The sequence below is a fragment of the Poecilia latipinna genome, unplaced genomic scaffold (genome assembly GCF_001443285.1).
Source record: "Poecilia latipinna isolate Pla-1442-1.1 unplaced genomic scaffold, P_latipinna-1.0 Scaffold773, whole genome shotgun sequence".
Classification (NCBI taxonomy): Eukaryota; Metazoa; Chordata; class Actinopteri; order Cyprinodontiformes; family Poeciliidae; genus Poecilia; species Poecilia latipinna.
In genome coordinates this window covers 211,949-234,949 of record NW_015113389.1, presented here as the reverse complement: position 1 = coordinate 234,949, position 23,001 = coordinate 211,949, and the positions used below count along the sequence as shown (strand labels likewise).

General features: G+C 41.2%; 2 protein-coding genes across 2 annotated transcripts; both read left to right on the top strand.

Annotated features, from left to right (window-relative positions):
• Window positions 1-606: 606 nt before the first annotated feature.
• On the top strand, window positions 607-6,785 carry selenoo1 (selenoprotein O1). Its single transcript, XM_015046320.1, has 9 exons — window positions 607-1,315; window positions 1,903-2,106; window positions 2,192-2,369; window positions 2,689-2,819; window positions 3,669-3,946; window positions 4,024-4,192; window positions 5,008-5,193; window positions 5,432-5,588; window positions 5,678-6,785. Exons 1-9 carry the CDS (start codon window positions 762-764, stop codon window positions 5,909-5,911), a joined length of 2,091 nt encoding a protein of 696 aa, XP_014901806.1. The 5' UTR covers window positions 607-761; the 3' UTR covers window positions 5,912-6,785.
• A 1,806-nt stretch (window positions 6,786-8,591) lies between these two features.
• On the top strand, window positions 8,592-15,029 carry mapk12a (mitogen-activated protein kinase 12a). The gene is made up of 12 exons (XM_015046322.1): window positions 8,592-8,857; window positions 9,587-9,716; window positions 10,453-10,511; window positions 10,633-10,744; window positions 10,821-10,850; window positions 10,931-10,978; window positions 12,377-12,491; window positions 13,048-13,119; window positions 13,252-13,331; window positions 13,608-13,686; window positions 13,798-13,971; window positions 14,126-15,029. Exons 1-12 carry the CDS (start codon window positions 8,739-8,741, stop codon window positions 14,191-14,193), a joined length of 1,086 nt encoding a protein of 361 aa, XP_014901808.1. The 5' UTR covers window positions 8,592-8,738; the 3' UTR covers window positions 14,194-15,029.
• Window positions 15,030-23,001: the final 7,972 nt, after the last annotated feature.

The window sequence follows — 23,001 nt, the reverse complement described above, 5'->3', positions numbered from 1 at the left end:
CTTAGAGCTGCGTTCTCTCTCCGTGGTCTTCAGACCCACCAGCCCTGCACGTTTTGGATACGTCTGTGTTTCAGCACATCTGATTTAAATGATTGCATGACCTCTTCTGCATCCTGCAGTGCTACTGAAGCCTGTTGATCAGTTATTTAGGTGTGTGGCAGCAAGGAGACACCTAAAACATGCAGGGCACCAGGTTTTGAGGACAAAAAAAAACAGACTATTTTTTCTACAGTTGCTATGGATGGTTTAAAATAGTTTATACATGTACAAAAGGGGGTTGTTTCTCAAGTATTTTTTTTTTCTTTTCGTTTTTGCAGTCTATCCTCATCTTATTTATCTATCTGGAACAATTAAAACATGTTTCGGTACACTGAATTAACACCGTATGTGATGGGGAAACGCGGATTGACGTAACACAGTAATCACACAACGAGTTTTCCGAAAATGCGGTACAGTAAAATCGGTCGTTTAAAAATGTCATTCTCACGAATGAAAATCGATCATTTACAGCTTTAAGACATGTATTATGTTAAATAATAAGCACCTTTAATAATAGCCCACCAGATTGACGCCCGTCCCCTGTTGTTATTCTCCCCACCTTAGAGTTCCGCCTTTGCTGTTTCAAGTCGGGCATTTGAAGGTGCAACAACACGAAGTCTCCCAAACATCCGCTGTCGCTCTCGCAGGATTATGAAAGCATGATTAGCCTAAACAGTTCAGACTGCGCCACAGGACACTAACAGACTGATGGCCTGATTTACATGGCTTATTTAGGACCCCGGCTGGGAGTGTCGCGCATCTTCCTGCCCCATGTGACAGTCTTCAGAGCCCTCTGTACAGTCAGGATGGACGAGATGGGTCTGGCAGTGGGTCGCTCCTCTTTGGAACGACTCGACTTCGATAACGTCGCCCTTAAGAAACTTCCCCTGGACCCGTCCGACGAGCCGGGGGTTCGATTGGTGAAAGGAGCGTGTTTCTCTCGAGTTATCCCCGAGCCGCTGAACAACCCTCGGTTCGTGGCCGTTTCGGGCGAAGCCCTGGCGCTGCTGGGGCTCGACGGAGAAGAAGTTATGAACGATCCTCTCGGACCGGAGTACCTGAGCGGGTCTAAAGTCATGCCTGGATCTGAGCCCGCGGCTCACTGCTACTGCGGTCACCAGTTCGGACAGTTTGCCGGGCAGCTGGGGGACGGGGCCGCCTGTTACCTTGGAGAGGTGAAGGTTCCACCGGGACAAAATCCAGAGTTGCTCCGGGAAAATCCGAGCGGGCGGTGGGAGATTCAGGTGAAAGGAGCGGGACTGACCCCATATTCCAGGTAACAGGTTTGACAAAGTTCGTCTTCGTCGTTTTTTATGTCATACTTGTTGAGTGAAAGAAAAGTAATTGAAGGATTTCAACATTTTCTTTTATTTACAAAAAAAAAAGTGTGCTGTGAGCCCTTCAAGTTTGTTGAATCAACGTTTGATTTAAACATAGCTAACTGTATACATCCTGAGCATTTCTTTTTTTTTTCACATTCGTCATCTTTGCAAAGAAATAAAAACGAACTCATTGAGATTAGACAACATTTTTCACCTCATACCATAGACTGTGATTCTAGATCATAGTCCAGAATCACAATCTGGACTATGACATGGTGTGATATGGTTTATCACACCATAAGACTATGGTGTGATTAACAACCATTTCATTGCAGCAATTGCAGTATGGTAGAAATAAATGAAATGTACTGAGATTAAATACATGGTCTTTATTTACTACTTGGGTGACTTCAGATTCAGAAGTTGCACTTTTACTGAGGGCTATCAGAGTAAATGTTACTGAATAAAAATAATGATTGTTTTCCAAACTACTTTGTGTTCGTCTATCATCTTAAATTAACATGAAGTACATCCCCCACAGGAAAGCCGATGGCCGAAAAGTCCTGCGATCCAGTATAAGAGAATTCCTTTGCAGTGAGGCGATGTTCTTCCTCGGTATCCCCACCACCAGGGCAGGCTCCGTGGTCACCTCCGACAGCAAGGTCATCAGGGACATCTACTACAGCGGGAATCCCCGTTACGAGAAATGCTCAGTGGTCCTCCGCATCGCTCCCACCTTCCTCAGGTATGCACCGACTTTCCTGTGTCGTATTTCACAGATGTATGACATCATCCCGACTCTTTCGCTGAGTCTTCCTTTTTCTGCACAGGTTCGGTTCCTTTGAGATCTTCAAACCGGCTGACGAGTTTACGGGGCGTCAGGGTCCCAGTTACGGACGGGAGGAGATCCGAGGTCAGATGTTGGATTATGTCATTGAAATGTTTTACCCTGAAATCCAGCGGGATCATCCAGACCGGGTGGAGAGAAACGTGGCTTTCTTTAGAGAGGTAAGAGTTTACGGTAACTTGTTGTAAACATGCTGATTTCAGATGGTAAAGGATGGTTTATTGGCACATAAAAACTAAGTTGGCTGGAAGGTACTGCTGTAGTTGGGATGTACTGCAATAATGTTCCAGAATTACATTTGGCGTTTATTCTGTTGAGCTGGTTCACTGCCCTGTCTGCTTTACTTAACAAGTATTTAGCTTTATTCATGTGTCTGAGTTGTTCATACCTGTTTACCATGAGGTCACAGTATGTCTAAAACCTGTGTTTTAAGTTTTTCATTCATCTGGAGACTTCTTCCTCTTGTCTCTCTAATTTTAGGTGATGTCCCGCACGGCTCGACTCGTGGCTCAGTGGCAGTGTGTTGGATTCTGTCACGGAGTTCTGAACACCGACAATATGAGTGTTTTGGGACTCACTTTGGACTACGGTCCGTATGGCTTCATGGACAGGTAAGGTTGTGATGTTTATGTGGAACGATTGACTTTATGTTTTTTTTTAGGAAATGGCACAATTGGCTGTTGAGACATGTATGCACATATTAACAATGGGATGCACAGAGGTCTGGGTTTATTGTTGGTTTTAGCTCATCCGCAGTGACTGGCAATTATATGCACAAGCCCCACTAATATTTGAATTAATATGGTTAAAAGGAACAAACCACTCGCTTTTTGTCCCCATAAACAAGCTTCTGACTTTACTGTCAGTATATGGAACTCTAGAGCTAATCTAAAAAAATAAACTTTAACGTTTTAGTTCATAAACTTTCAGTTGTCTTGAAGTTAGGACTAATCCAGAGCTGTTGTTAGCTTGTTTATCCTTCCCAAAACCGGTTTTATGTGGGATCTTTTGCTCTTTTTTAACCACTTCCTGACAATTTGTTCAGTGTTCCTAGATGTGAAAATGTCACCTTGATTTCTTTAGAAATTACACTTAATCTTAGTCCAATTTGACAATAAAACATTTCCCCAGAAGGCGCTGGCCTGTACATCTGGGCAGCTAGAAATTATTAACAGTTTGGAGAGGTGTTGTATTTGAAGCAGGGACTTCTTTCTTGGTCTCTGTCCATGTTGTTAAACTCCCAGCATTTTGGACTGTGACAGGGGCTTTCCAGGCTCTTGCAGCTCAGTAAAATGTTGACTCTTAAACTTCTTGCCAATCTCCTTTCCTTTTACTTCTAAAGTCGGTGTACCGTCTGTGCTCTGTGATTCATTGCAAGGCTACCACTAAAAACGAATAAATAAGCAACCACAGTGAATCTGCATAGGTTGGTAAAAAAAAACCTTCCATATCCGTTTCAGGTTCGATCCAGATTTCGTTTGCAACGCGTCGGACAACTCTGGCCGATATTCGTACAAGGCCCAGCCGGCTATCTGCAGGTGGAACCTGGTGAAGCTGGCAGAGGCCCTGGCTCCAGAGTTGCCACCAGATCGAGCAAAGGCTGTGATAGACGAATACCTGGATCAGTTCAACCGCTTCTACCTGGAGAACATGAGGAAGAAACTGGGTTTGCTGAGAAAGGAGGAGCCCGAGGACGAGATCCTGATCACTGAGCTGCTGCGTACAATGCACGACACAGGTCGGCCTTCCAGCGTGGGATGTTTGCACTAAATCAAAAGAGTGTCAATTGACTCATTTTGCATTTCTTTCCTGCAGGTGCTGACTTCACGAACACCTTCCGTAACTTGGCTCAGATTTCCTGTCCGTCAGAGGGAGAAACGGAGCGAGACGAGGAGATCGTTAGGAAAGCCGCAGAACTCCTCCTGGAGCAGTGTGCGTCTTTAGAGGAGCTGAAGTCAGCCAACACACCCACAATGGATCCACGGTGAGGCACACGGATAATAAACAAAGATAATGGATAGGAAAAAAATGGCATGTTCAGCAGAACTGTGTACATTTTGAGAAGAATATGTGTAGCTGATTAAAACTAAGCATCTGAGGAAAACTGTTTTTGCTTGTCAGAAGATGGTTCTCTCGTGTTTACCTATGCGACAACGTAGGAAAACGCATTATCAACAAATTTTGATTTGAAATTCATTCATTACATTTAGCAAGGACGGTAAAACGCCCTGTTTAAAATGTGATGGAGAAAAATGCTACATTTTGTAAAAAAAAAAAATTCCAGAATTATACAAAATGCTAATTATGCAAAAAATAAATTGCATATGATATCAGAGTCTTTTGACAGAATTAAATATAGTTAAACTGTGAGCTGTAACATGGAGGTGCCGTTGTCTCTTAGCTCTAAGAGTTGTCATCTCCAGTACTCCAAAGATCTGATTAAAATGCATAAGTACTGGTTTTATAATTATCTATGCATTTACTTCATTTAATGTAGTTCACATTTCTGACTCAAGAGGGCATTGGTGATGTATTGTGTTTATGTTTTGTGGAAATACTCACTTCGTTTTTCATCAGGACTTTGCATCTACCACTACTGCCAAAGGTTCTGATGTTTAATGATCATGATGTCACTTTGTTAGACTGACCAATAAACCGACCTGACCTGAACCTTGTAAAGAATCTGTGATTTTGTACGGATGGTTATTGCCTATAACACAGTCCCGCTTTCTTTCTGTACGTCAGCGTTCAGACTCTCTGCCCCGTTACGACTCATTTTTCGATCTGTTTGGTTGACAGTGAGCTGTCAATGCTGCTGTCCATGGCTCAGAGCAACCCCGCTCTGTTTGAGATGATCTCGGACAGGGCGACCATCGCGAGACAGCTGGACAGAATGAGCAAACTGAAGGTCCTGCTGGAGACGAGTCAGGACGAGCTGAGGGCCAGGCAGGCTCAGGAGTGGACCTCCTGGATCGCCCTCTACAGGTGAGACGCTTCACCTGAGAGAGACTCGACAGGAAAATGGCTTGCTGTGAGAAAAAGGCCGCGCAAGGACAGAGTGTGGGAGTTTTTTTTTTTGTTGTTGTTTTTTTTTCTCCTGGCTAGTGATGGGTGGAAGTCTGACTGATAAAGGGGGCGGACAGACAGGGAGGAAATGTTGTTTCCAGGCGGACAGCGTCCCATTACTGTAACTGAGTGTTTCCGCCTTATCGTCCCTGCACAGGAAACGTCTGGCCCGCGAGCTGGAGGGTCAGAGCGACGTGCAGGCCGTGCAGGAGGAGAGGGCGAGCGTGATGGACGGCGCCAACCCTCGCGTAGTGCTCAGAAACTACATTGCCCAGAATGCAATAGAGGCTGCCGAGAGTGGGGACTTCTCTGAGGTCAGAAGTCGTTTTCCACGATCTGGCGTGACTGTAGAATGCTGCGCATTTCTTCAACGTCTCTCTGTGATCAATTCGTTGTGCTGCAGGTCCGACGGGTCCTCAAGGTCCTGGAGAAACCGTTTTCTTCTCAGCCAGGGCTGGAGCTTCCTGCCTGGGTGGGTTCACACAGGAGGACTGAACAGGGGGAGAGGGATGAAGGAGAGGAGCCACAGCAGGGGACCTCCTCCTCCTCCTCATCATCAACAGCCATGAACCCTGTGCCGTACGACAGCAAGCCCCCAGCATGGGCACGCCAAATCTGCGTCACCTGATCTTCATAAGCGCTTCCTTAATTGCTGTCCTGCCTAAAAGAACAAGAAAGTTGGAAAGTGTTGATCACTGACTTTTACCTTTTTTTTTTCCATCCCCTCGCCTCTTTGGCTCACTTTCCAACTTTCTTTTCAGCTTTGGCAAGGCAGCAGTGAGGGAGTTAAGAGAAGTGGCTCTTCACAGATTAGCATGATGACACAAAGCAGACGGGAGGATGGGAGGTGACTCTGTTCTTCCATTGCCTAAGATTTCCAAATTTAAACAGTTTGGGATTTATTTTTAGACGTTCATCAATGCAGATGACAAAAGCTGCGTTGGCTCAAGTCTTGGCTCTGAATGTAACGTGCAGGCAGGTTGCAGGAGGAACAGGTTTACAGAAAGCCAGCTCGGCTCTCCTACAGCCCGTCTGCTCAGTGTCACTTCTGCTATTTATGATGATTCAGGCAACAAGTCCCGCATTGACCTGCCTGCGTCTGACAAACTGTGGGGTTGTCACTTCCAGAATGTACCAAATATTATGAGGACTGTGTAAGATTAAAAAGGAGTGATTGCAGTCGAGAGAAACGCTAAAACCTCCACACACACACAAACACGCACAATGAGTTCAGTAAATGCTTCTTTTGTCCTCCTCACTGTGATCGCGCCTCTCTCTGTGGTTCAGGCCATCGTTTTCTTTTATTATTCTATTTTTACAGGTAGGTTTGAACGAGGAATGATTCATCTGGATGTGTCTGCTCGGGTTGAAAACGTATTTTTAGAAAAATAATGCAATTGGTGTAACTTTCAGGTAAATATATGGATATATGAAATGTCAAAAAAAAAAGAAGTAATTTTATCAATTGTAACTATTCCTGTTTTTGCTATTAAACAGACCTTTTAGCAGACCGTGTTGATTTCAGATTTTTACTTTGAATTTTACTTTTTTTCTTCTCTTACATTTCATTGCACTTTATGAAAAGTGTGGCATGAATATGGATTCTCCCTCTAATCTGATGCCTCTATATAAAATCCAAGACAGCCAGTTGTCTTCGCCGGTCACCCGAGCGTTAAAGGTGCCACAGAGCCGCGTTAAATCCCAAACCCCCAAAAAGAGCACGTGGTGAAATACTATGCAATCTAATGCTAGTGAAAGTGTTATTTTGATATGTCAAACTATTGCAGGACATTTGCATAAATATTCCTGTATCTAAACCGTTCAAAAATGATTAAATAACTTTGTCATTTTATTACAAAGCAAATTGAATGATGGTGATGTATTGAAACAACTGCCATGCGTGCATTTCTTTGTTTAAAGCATATTGCATATTCTGGTTACTTCCCATCTGCGGCCACCTTACTGACGATGTAGTAAGCAGAACTTGATTATTGCATACAGTGAAATCTCTCTCTTGAAAAAGCCCGGGGTGGGGATAACAGTTCAATCTTTCTGTGAGCATTAGGAAATTTCAAGCAGTTTTAAATGCACAGTAAAACAGCTGAATGTTCCTGTAAGCAGCGTTTTATAGCACTCTACTGAGTTGGATCGATACTCTTTCAGTTAAGCACACGGGGGGTGGGGGGTTGTTTATAAATGAATCAGTTTTTAAGAGTTCATTGAGTAATTTCTATTTCGTTTTCTCATCCTGTTTTAAATTATGTTTTGATATTTTGTGCTCTCCTGCATGTGCAAATGTGGATGAGGGTTTGTTTCAAGTTTGGAACTGGTACAACCTAAAACGCTGACATGCCAGCAAAGGACAAGCAGCCAAGAATCCCTTTGAAACTTTTGGGGAGCTGCAGAGTATCAGTAGATGGCTACTAGCTGGTCTTGATACAAACTAGCTTTTGCTGAAAACTGCCGAGAAGAAAGTCGTCGTGTTGAAATAAAGTAAACACGAAGAAGACGCTCTGGTCAGATATGTCCACGTTTAGCTTTATGGCCTGCATGCAAACTGTCATATGTGACAGAAAACCAACGCTGCGTAAAACACAACATCCAAACATGGTGTTGGCAGCATCATGACGTGGGGTTGCTTTTCTTCTTTGGGGACCGGGAGGGGATGAATACACCGAAAATTCAGTTGGAAGAAACTCCAAAAGCTTTAGTCTGGACTGGATATTTGCCTTCCAGGACCAGAAGGAATCATTTCTGTCATGTCACATAAATATGTGTTAGAAATGCCAATGTCCAGAACTAAAAGCTGATACTCTATGCCACTTAAATGTGAACCCACGCAGCGTGTTTCAGATCTGATATGAAACAAACTCCAAACTCCAGGAATGTGATTTGTGATGTAATATTTTGTGTTGGAAGCATCCAGCTAGATACTTTGAAGTTTGTAGCTGTGGCCAAATGTAAAAGAGGAGTGACATTTTTTTTTTTTTTTTTTTGCAAGGCAGTGTAAATAGTTACTCTCTTTTGTTGGCAGGCTAAGCTGACAATACACAACATCATGAAAAGGATTCCAGTTCCTTCTATTTCTGGTTGCGTGTCAGTGATGGATCTCTTTACAGCCTCGCTGTAACGTGCTGTGACGTTCATGTCCCAGCACGTCTTCAAATATTTACTGACTGACTGTACTCATGCACCCAGGAATCCTATTTAAAGCCGCCTTTTTTTTTTCTTTCTAGTTTCCAACTAACACTGTTCTTCACCTTTAATTATCGACCTCCCGCAGAAGTCGGGAGTGGCTTTTTTTTTTTTTTTTTTTGGCGACCTCAGGGTGCGCCCTGAACTGTGCTGCGCAGTGAGCGCATAGGTGGAATCTGGGACAATGACTGCGTAGCTCCGGAAGAGACAAAAGGATCAGAGGGGAAGGTGTTTGAGATACACGTCTCAACTGATACTTATCGCGCATCATGGCAAGGCGGGTCAGACCTGGCTTTTACCGACAAGAAATAAACAAAAGCGTATGGGAAGTACCGGACCGGTACCGCGACCTGATTCAGGTGGGGACCGGAGCGTACGGAACTGTGTGGTAAGTGAACTCCGGCGAAGTGGAAGAAGATGTTTTATTATAAGGCGTCGGACGCACTAAGGCAGGAGGCGAGGGAGGGTGGTGGTGGTGGGGGGGGGGGGGATGCGGGGCTGTCAAAAAAAGAGCGAACAGACGGTGCCGTCCAAGCAGACAGTCAGTGTTACAGCCAAACAAAAGAAAAAGTGTCCACGCTTGGCTAAACACACGCAGTTTCACTTCCTCATACGACGATGAAGACGCGCTCGCCGACACCTCCGCAGGAGCCGTTCTGACAGCACTTAGAAACCAGCGGGGGGGACAATCTGCTAGAATGTGAGCAGAGCATCGGCGGGTGAAATGTTTTTCTTGTGATCAGTGAAGTTTACAGCAGGGGATGGAAAGAGCCGCCGCCTTTCGTGCGTCTCACAGCGTGGGGGCCCCTTTATCAATGATTACAACTTGCGAGGACGGCACCGAACAGCTCCGCCCGAATCACCGAATACGACTTGATAACACCTGAACGAGTCTGGAAAAGCTGCGGAGGAATATAAGTTAAAAAAAAAAACACCAACAACAAAAAAACAGGTAGAAGACGGGGTTAAAAAAAAATAATAAAAAAAAAAATCATTTTTTGCTGCACGCCGTTTTGTTCCCGTATCACAGCAAAGTTCCTGCTCGGCTGCTATTTCCTCATACTGGCAGCGCTGCAGGCGGTCAGGTGATGTTGTTGTGCTGCGCTTCTTCCTGCAGCTCAGCGCTGGACTCCAGGACTGGAACCAGAGTGGCCATCAAGAAGCTCTACAGACCCTTCCAGTCCGAGGTGTTCGCCAAGCGGGCCTTCAGGGAGCTGAAGCTTCTCAAACACATGAAACACGAAAATGTGAGACACGACATCACTCTTTACTCTTCATTGCTTTTTTTTTTTTTTTTTTTTAACCTTTTATTTCAGTTGATTTTTGTAAGTGTGGGTTTCAGCTGATGAAAGTACCAGAAAATTAGAATATCACACATGAAATGCGTAAGTATTTTTGAAACTGAAATGTTAAGTTATTAACATTTGAACCGACACCCTTCACATCATGAAGGGCAAGCCACAAAAAATCACAACTAAAGAAGCTGATTGTTCAAAGAGGGTTGTATCCAAGCATACTGAAGGAAAGTTTACAGGAAGGAAAAAAGTGTGGTAGTTGAGAATCATTTAATAGTTTTATGGAGATTCACATGGTGTGGACTGGGGTGGTCACCGAAAGCCTGTCAGTGACTATCTGCTGGATAACCTTAGCAGTCTCCCTCATTATGTGCACACCATAATACAAGAGCCTCTGTTCTTATGAAGGATATTAATGGTCTTATTTAGTTAATCTTCCGTAAAACTGGCTTTTCACTAAAGCATCACATAAGCATCACTTTTGACAGAAATAAATGGTTAAAACACTTTTTCTAAAATATCGGTTGCATATTCCAATTTTTGGAGTTGCGCCTGTAGTCAGTTTCATTTATGCAGAATTAAAAACTGAGATCAGTGGCTGGTTGGCTCTCGTCATTGCAGACACTTACTGATATCTAATTAGCACAATGAATTAATCCAGTGTGTAATATCTTCTGCTCTCATGCAGGTGATTGGCCTTCTAGATGTGTTTACCGCAGACCTTTCTTTGGACCGATTCAAAGATTTGTAAGCATTCGTTTGTGGCCTCTCATCCTGGCACCGTCACAGAAATGCAGACGTCTTTGGCCACGTACTAAAGTGTGCTGTAAAAATCTGACACGGTCACAACCTGCTCTTCCCTTTCAAGCTGTCTGGTGATGCCGTTCATGGGAACTGATCTGGGGAAGCTGATGAAGAAGACCAAACTATCAGAAGAAAAAATCCAGTGTTTGGTTTATCAGACACTGAAAGGACTCAAGGTCTGAAACGGTTCACACAGGCTGTTTTTAATGTTTCGGCTGACTAAATGAATGCTCTTATTTCTCTTTCTTTCAGTACATCCATTCTGCTGGTATAATTCACAGGGTGGGTTTGTTACCTACGACGACAGAGACTTTCTTTCCTCCGAGCTGCTAATTTATGGCTTTTTGTGTCAACACTTTCAGGATCTCAAACCAGGAAATCTTGTCGTCAACCAAGACTGCGAGCTCAAGGTACGGCTCCCTGCATCACACTGTGGTTTAAACAAATCCTCCCCATCGCTTGCGTTTGACAGATTTGTCGGCACCCTCGTGATGATTTGAACAAAATGCAAAACCAACTGTTGTTGCAGGAAAAAAAAAAAAAGTGATCTTGCGATGAAATAATTGCGAAGAAAATCCGACCTTTTCCTTGAGAACAGTCATTTACTGGAGAAAACACAATTTAATTGTTTAAAAATAATCATAAGTGACACAATGGTTGTTTCCATAGAGATCTCCTCTGGACTCTTCATTTCTTTACCGTGCTCTCTTTTAGTTTAGCTTAACTCATGTTCTTTTTTCAAATGTAGGTGTGTGAACTGAAACAGCTGGTTTGTAGCATTTCTCTGATATATTTTAGATCGTTATTGTTCTGAAAAGCTCAGGTTTAGTTTCTTGGTGGTTTTTATTTCAAATGTTCTGGTCTTGTTGTGTAGAGTTCATGCTGCCATGCACTCTAACAATGTTCTCAGGACCTTTGGAAGAGAAACAGACCCCATCGATTCTCCACTGTGCTTAACGCTGAGCAGAAGGTGCTTTCCCACATATCTATATTTCATACCAGATGTCCTTGAAAACTCAGCCTGGGGTTTGTCGGACGAAGCCGTGCATCTCCAGTTAAAGTCCCAGAAAGGTTTAGCAAACTCTAAGCTGGATGAGGACAAAGGTAAACGCTTGTAGTTACAGTTAAGTTTTTTGTTGCACAAATGTATCCGTCAATTGTTGCTTTTGGCAGTAGAAAAGGGCAAGCAGCTGTGTATGAAAATCATCACAAATCTCCTCCACTTGAAGAGCATGTTCTCACCTCGGGGCCCAACATCCTGCGTGCTTTATACGTTTCTCTGTTGCCACGGATCTGATCTAAAGATATTTGTTCGGTAGCAAGTTTCATCAAAACTTTACTGCCTTGCTATTGAGGTGACGGAAACGGGATTCTGTTGCGTCATGTCGTATTTCTACACTTAAAAACTAGAAAGTCTGACTCCTACTAACTAGAACTTCAAAGAAAATCTCAATAAGTCATAAGGTAAAATCGTTAATAAACACTAACTTTTAGAGAGTTGTGATGGTGGTGGTTTTGCTAATCTTTACATGAGTTGTTGTCCAGAACAAATTAGAGGTAGCAATTGTAACATTTTTCATAGAGAGTCCTCCCCCCAGCCGTAACACAAAGATCAATTGAGATCATAAAACTAATTTACAATAGGACTAGTCAGGACACCGTCTGTTACCGTTTGTACTGCTGTAAAAGATTAATTTACCTTAAGGCTTTTAACACATTTCTACCTGACGGTGCCCAAATCTGCAGCTGTGTTTTATGATACCCAGTTCACGTAATTCTTCAATTATCTGCATTTATTGTCCTGATAGATCTTGGACTTTGGCTTAGCTCGGCAGGCGGACACTGAGATGACGGGCTACGTGGTGACCCGATGGTACAGAGCCCCGGAGGTCATCCTCAACTGGATGCACTACACACAGACGGGTAAATGTGTGGAGAAAGGTCCCGATACTGGCATTTCTTATCAGTGTGTTGTTCTCAGTAACTCTCATAAGCAAAAAACAACAACAACAAAAAAACAATGCTTCTTTTGTTTCAAAGTTTGGCATGAAATCTGTTTTTTGGTGTGTGAATCCTCCACTTTCTCAGGGTTTCTGCTGTCACAAGACGTTAGCATTTTTTTTTTTTTCTGTGAAAAAAAGTTTTGAAAAGTCTGAACTTGGAGAAAATATTTAATGTATGAAAGAAAAGACTCATGGTTGTTATTTTATACATATTCAGTGTGTTATTGGTGATGGTGAGTTTAGAAGTCGGCCATCATTCTGCTGTTACTGTGATTTAGAAATCAGAACATACTTGAAGTTCAGAGTAGACTCAGAAAACCAAATCACAAGACACAGTTTATCCACTAGGTGGAGCTGCCTTAACAGCCAGCACTGCAAATCTTGTTTCAGACACATTTCATGTCAAGTTGCAGATCAATGACCTTCGATTTTTATCATGCTATGTCTTTATCGGTGCTGCTTTGTCTGTTCCACAGTGGATATTTGGTCTGTGGGCTGCATCATGGCAGAGATGCTGCAAGGAAAACCCCTTTTTAAAGGCAGTGACCGTATCCTTTTTTTTTTTTTAACCAATCTCATCCTGAGGGTTTATGTTTTCTTTTATTTTCAGGATCAACTTGTACTCATCTGCTTTTTTTTTTTTTTTTTTTCTGGTTTTGAACCTTAACATTTCTCCTTAGACCTAGACCAGCTGAATCAGATCATGAAGGTCACAGGAACGCCGAGTCAAGAATTCATATCAAAACTAGACTCCGAGGATGTGAGTTCAGATTTTTTTAAAATGAGACTTTATAAATATGTGACGTACCAGATGTGTTTGGAATACATATAAGTTTATCCTGAGATTATCAAATACTTTCTCTTTAACCCCCGCCATGCTGATTAAATGCTGTCACCAGGAGCATGAACGTTAAATGATTTTGCAACAAACATCATCAGTGAATTAAAAACACCAACGCCAACTTTTCTCTGCCTATGTGTATGGCACAGTATCATGTGTATGTGTGGATTAACGTCATTAAGTATTTGCTTTCAGGCTAAAAGTTACCTCAAAAATCTCCAAAAAATAGAGAAGAGAGATCTTAAGACATTGTTTCCAACAGCTAGTTCCCAAGGTACAGTTTTCTTATTTGTATATTAAACATATATTTTGTTAAGTTTCCTTTTTTTGTTCTTATTTTCAGCCGTTTCTGCATTTTTCCTTCCTTTTTTTTTTTTTTTTCTAGCCCTGGCGGTGCTGGAGCGCATGCTTCTGCTAGATCCTGAGGAAAGAGTGACAGCTGTGGAGGCTCTGTCGTTGCCGTACTTTGCTGTATTTCGAGAACCGGCAGAGGAGACTGAGGCTCAGCCGTACGACAACTCGCATGAAGACAAGGAGTTGACTTTGGACCAGTGGAAACGTAAGGATGAAGCCCCATCACTGATCAATACTTTAAGAGGCCGATAAAATCAGCATTGAGGATGTAATTTCAGACCGATGGAGGGGATACGGGGTGTTCTACGTGACCTACGATGCTTTGCTGGAATACATTTCTGCTGTTCTTCTTTCTGCAGGTTGTGCCTTCACAGAGATCTTGAGCTTCCAGCGTACGCTGCTGGATGCAAAGGAAACGCCACTTTAAAGACGAGTGAACTACAGCGGAGGACCAAAACAAACTAATTCTGAACAAAGAGGACGTTTTGATTAATACCGGCCTGCTGCAGATGCAGATTTTAGGATTTTCTAAAGTAATTTGTTAAAGCGACGTCTCCAAGCTTGTCACTCCTACACAGCCAAGTGTTGTCGTTGCCCTCACCAACAGCTCTGAAGTGTTTTTGAGATGTCAGAAGGGCGTCTTCAGTTCAGACTAGTGGAAATTTAAGGAACATCTCCTCTTCAACGACAAGGAAACACCTGCACCTGAATCTGGAGGAAATCTTTGAGTTTCTGTGCAAACGGTTGCCATTTTCAAGCATTCCTTTCCGTTTAAGTTGTTCTTGATAGCTAAGTGTATCAAACTTTTTCAGACATATCTGGTACTATTCATTTCCTTCTTTCTGCTCCATCTCAAAAGGTCACTTGTGATTTTTTTTTTTTTTTTTTTTTAATTTGACACGAGCAAAAACCTGTCTGGTTACTAAACCAGAGCAATTTTTGCTTTGCTGTTTGAAAAGGCCACATCACCAGCAGCATGTCCAACACTGAAGTAAAGGCACTTACAAAAACTTTTACAGATTAAAAGTTATTAAAAAATAATAATAAAGGTATTATTATTATTTTTATTATTATTATTGCTATTTGTTTTTGCATTGAGTTGTAATAGATTTAACAATCTTAAAACAGAAATCATACATTTTTAACTTGCAGTCTTTTTTTATATTATGGGCAATGTGGCTCATTCATTCAGAGATGAATGGAGGCTCTTTAAAATGTAATTTAAAGTTTTATTTTGCCTTTCTTTTGGTTTTAAAAAAAAAACACACACAAAAAGAACATTTTTAATTTGTTTTGGTATTAAATGGTCACAAAACTAGGTTTATCTGGTTAAACCTGGACTGAATTTGATCTCTGGATGTATTAAGAGTTTGGAATTTGTGAAATTCCTTCATGAGCAAAAAAGGGGATTCTTGGTTTTCATGGAAATGTTGAAATCATTCTTGTAAATATGAATATGCGATAAGAGTGTTTTTTTGGGGGGGGGTTTTTTGTTTTTTTTTGCAGAAATGGATTTGTTAGGTTGTTTATGGGGATCAGTAAGGGGGCTCTCACCATTCCTACAGAAATCTTCTCTGCATTGAACTATTTGACTACTTTTTGATAAACACTGATCAGTCATGCATTACCACTAAAGTGGGCAGCATTATTTTCATAACTTTATTTGTTTTGCTTTTAAAATTCATTAAATTATCCAGAACATAGCAAATGTAAGAATTAATTTGAGTAACCACATTTTAATATTTAATATTTTTAACATTTAGTTTTACATAACTTCTCCATGCGCAATGGGTTTTTCCAATATCTTTTGACAGAAACGTTTGATTAGATGCTTTTTTTTTAACCTGTGCATTTGTATGAGTGGCCTTCTTGTTTCTACCAGGTGCCTTACAGATAGTAACCGATCACAAGTAGTGCTGAGCAGAACAAGGATTTTCTCACCAGGTTATGCGCAATAATCCACCTATTGATTAAAGAAAGTAAAAAAAAAAAAAAAAACATTCCTGATTCTGTTGTTTTTGTGAAACAATTACACAGGGCAGATTACCTGTAGAAATTGGTTAATCGATACTAAACTCTGTTCAGCACGTTCAGTGACGACATGCTGCACTTTGAGTCAGCTGGACATTGTAGCTCTTGACGTTTATTACTAGCAACACACGACGGATTTACAGTTTTCCTTCTTGCACTTTTGTAGTTGCATGTCTTTAAACTGTGTAGACAAGATGAATTAGAGAACAGAGCAAAACAAGAAAATGACATGTCATTTTAGTATAATTTTTGTATAATTTTCTTCAATTTTCATATGGATTTGTATTTCTCACTGAAAACCACCGATGTTTATTAAACATTGCTGGACTAAACAGTATATTCTGACACGTATCTGAGCTTAAATGAAGTTAACACTAGGTGGCAGCATCAAGACGAGCAAGATCCTGTTCACTCCAGGAATTCTCAAAGTTCTTAGTCCGTCTCGTTTCAGATTGAAATATCTTGACAGAGAGGGAATTTTCTTCCATGCAAGTTTACCCTTGTACTGAAAAATGCCAAAGAATAAATCTCAAGAGTTTCCACTGCGTCTTTGACTTTTCTTTCTGGTCCCACTATCGTCTCAAGCCCCTGATTTATTTTTTTATTTTTTTTTATCTAAATGTCAGCAAGATATAATTGTGTGACTAAAATATTGAAAACAATAGCCACTACATTTACGAAGCATTTGCATGCCAGTCCTGGCCCTGTGAACGTCAGAGCGTATACTTGTGTTCATCTCTTTGTGTCCGCTTTTATTTTTCTATTTTGTGTGATTAAATTGGTCAGAGATGAACTGCCATGGCAGCTGTTGCAGTGATTTATCATACTCCAGCCACCCCTGACAACCTCGTGTCCCCACCCACCCCCACCCACCCCTCTGCTGAATATGATTGATGATCTAAATAAAACCCCAAAAAACAAACAAAACAAAAAAAAAAAAACACGAATGTTTAAACATTCTTGCCGAATGCCTGTTTGCTTTGAGATTCTGCTCATTCTTCTGCGCGATTCTCCGCTGCTGGGTGTTGAATTTAGCAGTCTTGTCTCAAGTGACCTCCGGGGCCTTGACTCTCAGAGATGGCTCCCCAGCGGACGAGCTTCCTTCCTGGGGGTGAGGATTTCCAAATCAGACCCGTGCACACACACACACACACACACACACACACACACACACACACAGGCACATGCATTCGTGGGGTCAGGGTGCTGCTGGTTCACTAAAGAGTCACAGAGTTCTTTTTTTTTTTTCTGCAGGAGACAGATAAACAAGGGGGAAAGTACATTTTCTTTACCCCATAACCTTCCAAATGCAACAGCAAATGGAGTGACTGCCTCTTGTTTTCTGACCCTGTAGTCTATTTGTACAGTTCAGTGGATTTAAGCTCTAAGACAAACACGCCAAGAAGCGAGGAAAATACTTTTTTGTTGTTGTTGTTTTTGCGTCCAATAAACTTTAAAGCTGATGGACAGCTCGCAAGGTTTTGCTGTGAACTATGAGACTTTTTACACATATTTGGTTGAGTTCCTGGAAATAAGATGAATGTTTTTGTTTGTTTGCTTGTAAGGCTGTTTAAGTTTGACCTAAGACTTATTAACGCATGAAAGGCTTCTGCAATCAAAAGGGTGTCCAAGAGTTGAAATATTTGGCATTTTCTTACTGCCAATAAGTCACAAGCAATGTGAGCCCATATTTTCCCCATATTTTTAAGAGAATCTATGAAAAACGCCAAAGACAACACAGTTTAGCAGGAGCAGTAAAGTGAGCCAAACGATCAGATGGCTGAAAACTTGGCAGACATTATGTGATTAATCGTTCAAGTCCTGCTTTAGTTCTTTGCTGGACTTTTTTTTTTCTTTTTTTTTCAGCTTCTGCCAAATTTAAATAGTTAAAACTTTGATTGTTATTGATGAAAACGTCATTAAACAATCACACAGGCTCCTTAAAATCATTACATGCACTATAGCTTTCCAAAATGAATTGCCCTATAGTGCGTTGCAGAAATATTAAGTGATTTTCCTCTAACATTTATACATTTAGTCACATCACAACAACTAACAGTCTTGTATTTCTGTTTTACGTGATGGACCGACACAAAATGGCATATCGCTGTGAAGTGGAAAGATAAAAGAAAAAGTTTTTCACAAATAAGACTCTAAAAAGTGCAGAATTCATTACTGCCCAACCCTCTTTACTCTGAGACCCATAAAACCCAGAGCAATCAGTTTGCTTCTGAAATCCCTTAATTAGCGAACAGTTAACCTCAATCGGCAAATCTTCATGCATCTCAATTAGCACTGTTCAGCCGATTATTTGAAAGTGGACACAGCATGGCACAAGTGCAACCCTACCAATACATGGCTGTCCGTCTAAACTAATTAGTGGAGCAAGGGGCTCATTAATCAGAGAAAACAAAAACAGGGGTAAGAAGAAAGCCATTATTGAACAAAAAGAACATACTCATTCTGAGTTAGCCACAAGCCATGTGGGCGTGGTAGAAAATATGCGGAAGTTGTTGCTTTTGTCAGATGGAAACAAATTAAATTTTTAATTTTGTTTATCTGGATACCTGACCCTGGGAATGCACCCACAGTAAGAGACGATGGTGGCATAACAATGGTGTGGCGATGCTTTTCAACTCTTCAACGCCTGATAGAAATATGGATCAAGCTAAATACAGCTGTTTGAGATTTCAGAACATTTCAGACAGTGGTGGAGGTTGACCATCCAGAAGGACAGCAAATCCATACGTACAGCCAGAGCTTCAACAGAATGATATGTTATGTCTGAATGACCCAGGCTTAAATCCAAATAAAAATCTGTGCTAAGAGTTAAAGCTGGTACTCACACAAGCTCCTTTTAGAATATGAATATGATCTGCTTTTCATATTAGGCCTGGACAGAACGTCCAGTCTTGTGAAGAGAGCAAAGTTAGGACACAGGCAGGGCAACTCGGCATGGCTGAATACAAACGCACACACACACACAAAAAAAAAAAAAAAATATAAGCTATTCGTGTTTGTAGTTGGAACAAGGCAAATTGTAAAAAAAAAAAAAAAAAAAAATGTGAACACAAATGGAAACCCTTGACAGAGCAGAATCCAAAACAGAAATCCACACATTGACAGTGACTACAGAGGGAGCCCATGAGGAATGGCAGCAATGCTCAAACAGTGATCTGACCCGGGTCACTCTCCTTTCTTAGACTGGAATGTCAGCTATAACTGTGTTTATTTTATGTGTCTGGGGGATGGAGGGGCGTGGGGAGGGGGAGGCACGTCTCTGCAAATCTCACTACGGTACGATCCACGCAGTCGTCCAGGAATCTTGGATGTGCTCGCAGTCAATTTTCATTCCTCTGCATACCAAATTGAGAAGGATTAATATAACCGGGGTGAGCTTGGAAATGTCTTTTCTCTCTACAAAAGACAGGAATGCTGATAGCTGAAGAGGAGATAAATACACTTGAACCTGTAGCCCCTGTCGTTATTCTCATCAGGGAGCATCAGGCTGTATTGAAATGAATCACAGCGGAATGTCAGGAGTGAGAGGGTTTTTATCACCCAGATAATTTGCTCTGTCACGTCCTTGCTGGAGATAAAATATACTGATTCAAGGACTCACCAGAGATAAACTGACTGATTTTTTTTTTTTTGCCTGGAGGTGAAGTAAAAAGCCGTCAGCTTGCTGTCCATGCTAATATATTTGTCGAAGCTCTGAAATGTGACTTTAGATATTTAAAGATAGGATATGTGTGTTGAGAAAGATGAGAATGGGAATGTTTATTTGCTTCAAAAGTGTCAGTGTGGTTCTGCTTTATCAATCTGAAGTTTATGTGCAGGAATAACATGTTAACATAGGGTTTATATTTATCTAGGGGATCCATTTGAACAGATCGAATGAATATTGAAATTGAATAATAATATCAATAAACGTAACATTAGCATTGTATGATATTTTGGTGCTATTTTTCTCTAAACGACACATTTGAAATTAGACTTACAGGCTCAAATGAACAAATGTGTTCCCACAAATAGTTGCACGGATATTTATTAGCAATTTGTTAAGAAACCACACACCTTTTTGTCCTTCTGGAAGCTTAGCAACAGCACGTTCTAGCTATTTTTAAAGCAGTTCTGATGTGTGTTTGGGACAGCTGCCTTGTTGTAGCACCCAGCTGATCCTCAGATGCTCACCATGATGCTGCCATCACCGTGCTTAACACCTGGCGTTAACACCTACGATTGGCTCATCTATGCATACCTCTCGTTTCATGAGCACACAGCAAACGCTTTGCTTCATCACATCATGAAAGTTTCGTTTGTGATCAGTGACCTCTCTGTGGATGCTGATGCAAACTGCTTTGCTGTGCAGACTGACTCTGTTACTCCAGTAGTTTGCAGGTTACGACAGGCCAAAGCCCGGCTGTTTTAATACTTCTTTAATCAATATTTTCACGTGGGTGTTCATGGTTGCGAACAGAAAGTCATTTTTGTAACGTGTTTAAGGATAGGGAGGAATGTATATTGTATATGTTCTCAATAAAGCTTCAGATTTTTTTTTTTTTTTTACATTTGTTGCAGTTATATGCAGGGTTTTCATTCCACCCTGAGAAATAATGGTTCGTTTACATTATGTTTTAAAAGGCCTTAAATTCATATAGTATTCATGCCCATGATGAGTGATTATAAACTTCTTAATACTCTGACATAGACATATAATTTTACTACTAGAATACTTTCAGTTTTCTGCTTGCTTATTTTACAAGGAGCAGGGTACAATTGTTCCCCATGTATAAAAGGAAGGAAATCATTTTCAATAAAGCTTGGCCTGTACTAATGTTTTTTTTTTTTTTTTTTTAGTTGCGTGCTTATTTTGCTCGTGATTTTTTTTTTTTTTTTCCGTGTCGAGTTCAAGAAGAATTCCCAACAAACCGAGACACATGGTTCACCTTGAAGATGAAAGTTTGCTATCATCATTTTTGCCTAACTACGTAAATCCCCCTCCATCCCTCTGCAGTCGTTACGTGAGCCTCTGCGCTGTCACAGGCCTGATCTTTGTAACATGTACCACAGGGGAGAACGTGTTTTTCAGTCTCTCACTAAGAGAACAGGAACCGCTGAGGGAAAACATGGCGAAACTTTCAGACAGACAAGAAAGTGGGGAAATCTCCTCACACTTCAACAGAGTTCCCAGTCACTGGATCCTGAAACATGGCTGTGAAAAAAAGACAAAAATAGATGGTGAGATTTTTTTAAGCACAAAAAAAAAAAGGAGGGGAGTGTTGAAATGAAGGGAAGAGCAGTGGAGATCAGAAAATAAGAACAGCCAAGCAAAGTGGCGAATGAAAGTCAAAGGAAAGGAGATGTAACAAAGGAGTGAATGGGATCCTAAAGTCCTCTTGGGAGAGCCTGTCTGTGGCCAGTTCAGTTTACATTAGTCTTTTCATAGTTTTCCAACAGTTGCTGGAAAACTCTTGTGGAAAAGACTATATAAAGAGTACATGCCAACGGTTGCGATTGTTCTCCAAGGACAACTCTAATTGCCTCTGGGATGTGTTGACGTGTGTATCACATTCAGAAGCTTTTTTTTTTTTCCCTGTTAAAGAGGTTCTCAGTCCCTCCTGAAACACAAGAATAATAGGAGTCAGCTGATTGAGTTGATTGAGTTGGTTTTGTTAATTTCTGTGTTCCTTGTCTTTGATTAGATCAGCCATGTTTCAGTTTCACTGTGGTTCAGTCTTTTCTAGTTTCTAGTTGTTTATTTTTCATGTCTATTCCTTTCTTAGTTACTCTAGTTTCATTATGTTTCATATGTTTAGTTATTCTTTAATGTTAAATTCACTTTCTAGTCCCATTATGCCCTGTGTCACTTCCTCTCTCTCTCTTTCTCTCTTTCTGTCTTTCTGTCTCTTAATATTACAGTGATCTGTGGAAGATTTACAATAATAGTAAAAGTCTGTGGATGAACAGGAGTTTTATTAATATCTGGCTGAAGGAATGTTTATCAGATTTTGTCAGCGTTCTAGAAACTAAGGACCCATTCTCTTTCACTCCCACATAAAAAAAGGATTGATGGGGTTGTGCTTGAAAGTCAGTTGTTAAAAGTTTGCTGTTCCCTCACAGATGGAGAACAACAGCTTGGATTTATTCAATATGAACAAATTCCTTTAGTGACAAGCTATCTGTGGTGGAGAAACAGGACGAAAGTTAAGCCACACAAATTTCTCCAGTGTCGAATAATCCACTTCTCTTCCGTCAGTCTGCATGCTCAGCATGACTGAGGTTTGTCCTCTTCTTGAAGGAAACCAGAACATTCTGCATGGTATGTACGAACCCCCACAGGTGAGCTCACCGCAAGGTTCACACAAAGTTTCTTCACTTCCATCCATCCATCTGTGGGACATCCAGCCAAGAAGGACTGAATACAAGCTTGTATGGATATTGATTGAACATAGATACTGCGTTTACTTTCCTATCTCTGTCACCACCATTGAAGCCCGGTAAAAAAAACCAGTCCCCTGTTACATCCTTTGCTTCGTACAGAAGAATCAACGTCATTCAAAACTTCTCCTTCTGTTCGCTGATTGGCCCGGAGGAAAATCTACCTGAGGAATCCAAGTTGGTGGGAGAAAGTCCAGACTGTGTTGCAAGGCAATGGTCAGGCTAGAACCATCGGCCTTAGAATGAAGAACTCAAGATTGCTGGTTTGCTGCATCTGTGCTAATGGTTCAGAAAGAACCTAACGTTAAAGGAAAACTGATTATTTGCTGTCATTGGTCACCATGTTTACTAACCTGTGCATGCTCACACCAGGTAGAGAGTATGAGCAGCTCATACACAGGCATGATTGACAGTGCTAATGCTAAAACCGGCTCTGATTTGTTGTGTTTCTGCAGATGGCAATAGAACCACAGGGAGGAATCAAAGGAACTTGACTTTTTTTTACTTTGCTTTTTTTCCTTTTTTTTTTACACATTATCTGTCAGTTTGAACAAATATGTAAAAAGAATTATAAATTAGAAAAGTTACCTACTGCAGCTAACATCCCACAGTCCTATCACATGACCAAACAAAGACCACTTGACCAACCCCTCCCCTTCCAGAAACATAATTGGCAACAAGATGGACCAAAAAAACAAGAAACATTGGTTTTATTTTTTGGACTGAGACGATATGCTAAAAAATAACTAACATCTGCAGATAC

What these genes read in the sequence shown, in the direction of transcription:
- mapk12a (XM_015046322.1), top strand. Translation starts at nt 8,739, where the DNA reads ATGGCAAGGCGGGTCAGACCTGGCTTTTACCGACAAGAAATAAACAAA. An exon ending in CTGCTGGTATAATTCACAGG is followed by an intron (nt 10,851 to 10,930) that starts GTGGGTTTGTTA and finishes CAACACTTTCAG; the next exon opens with GATCTCAAACCAGGAAATCT. An exon ending in CCTTTTTAAAGGCAGTGACC is followed by an intron (nt 13,120 to 13,251) that starts GTATCCTTTTTT and finishes ATTTCTCCTTAG; the next exon opens with ACCTAGACCAGCTGAATCAG.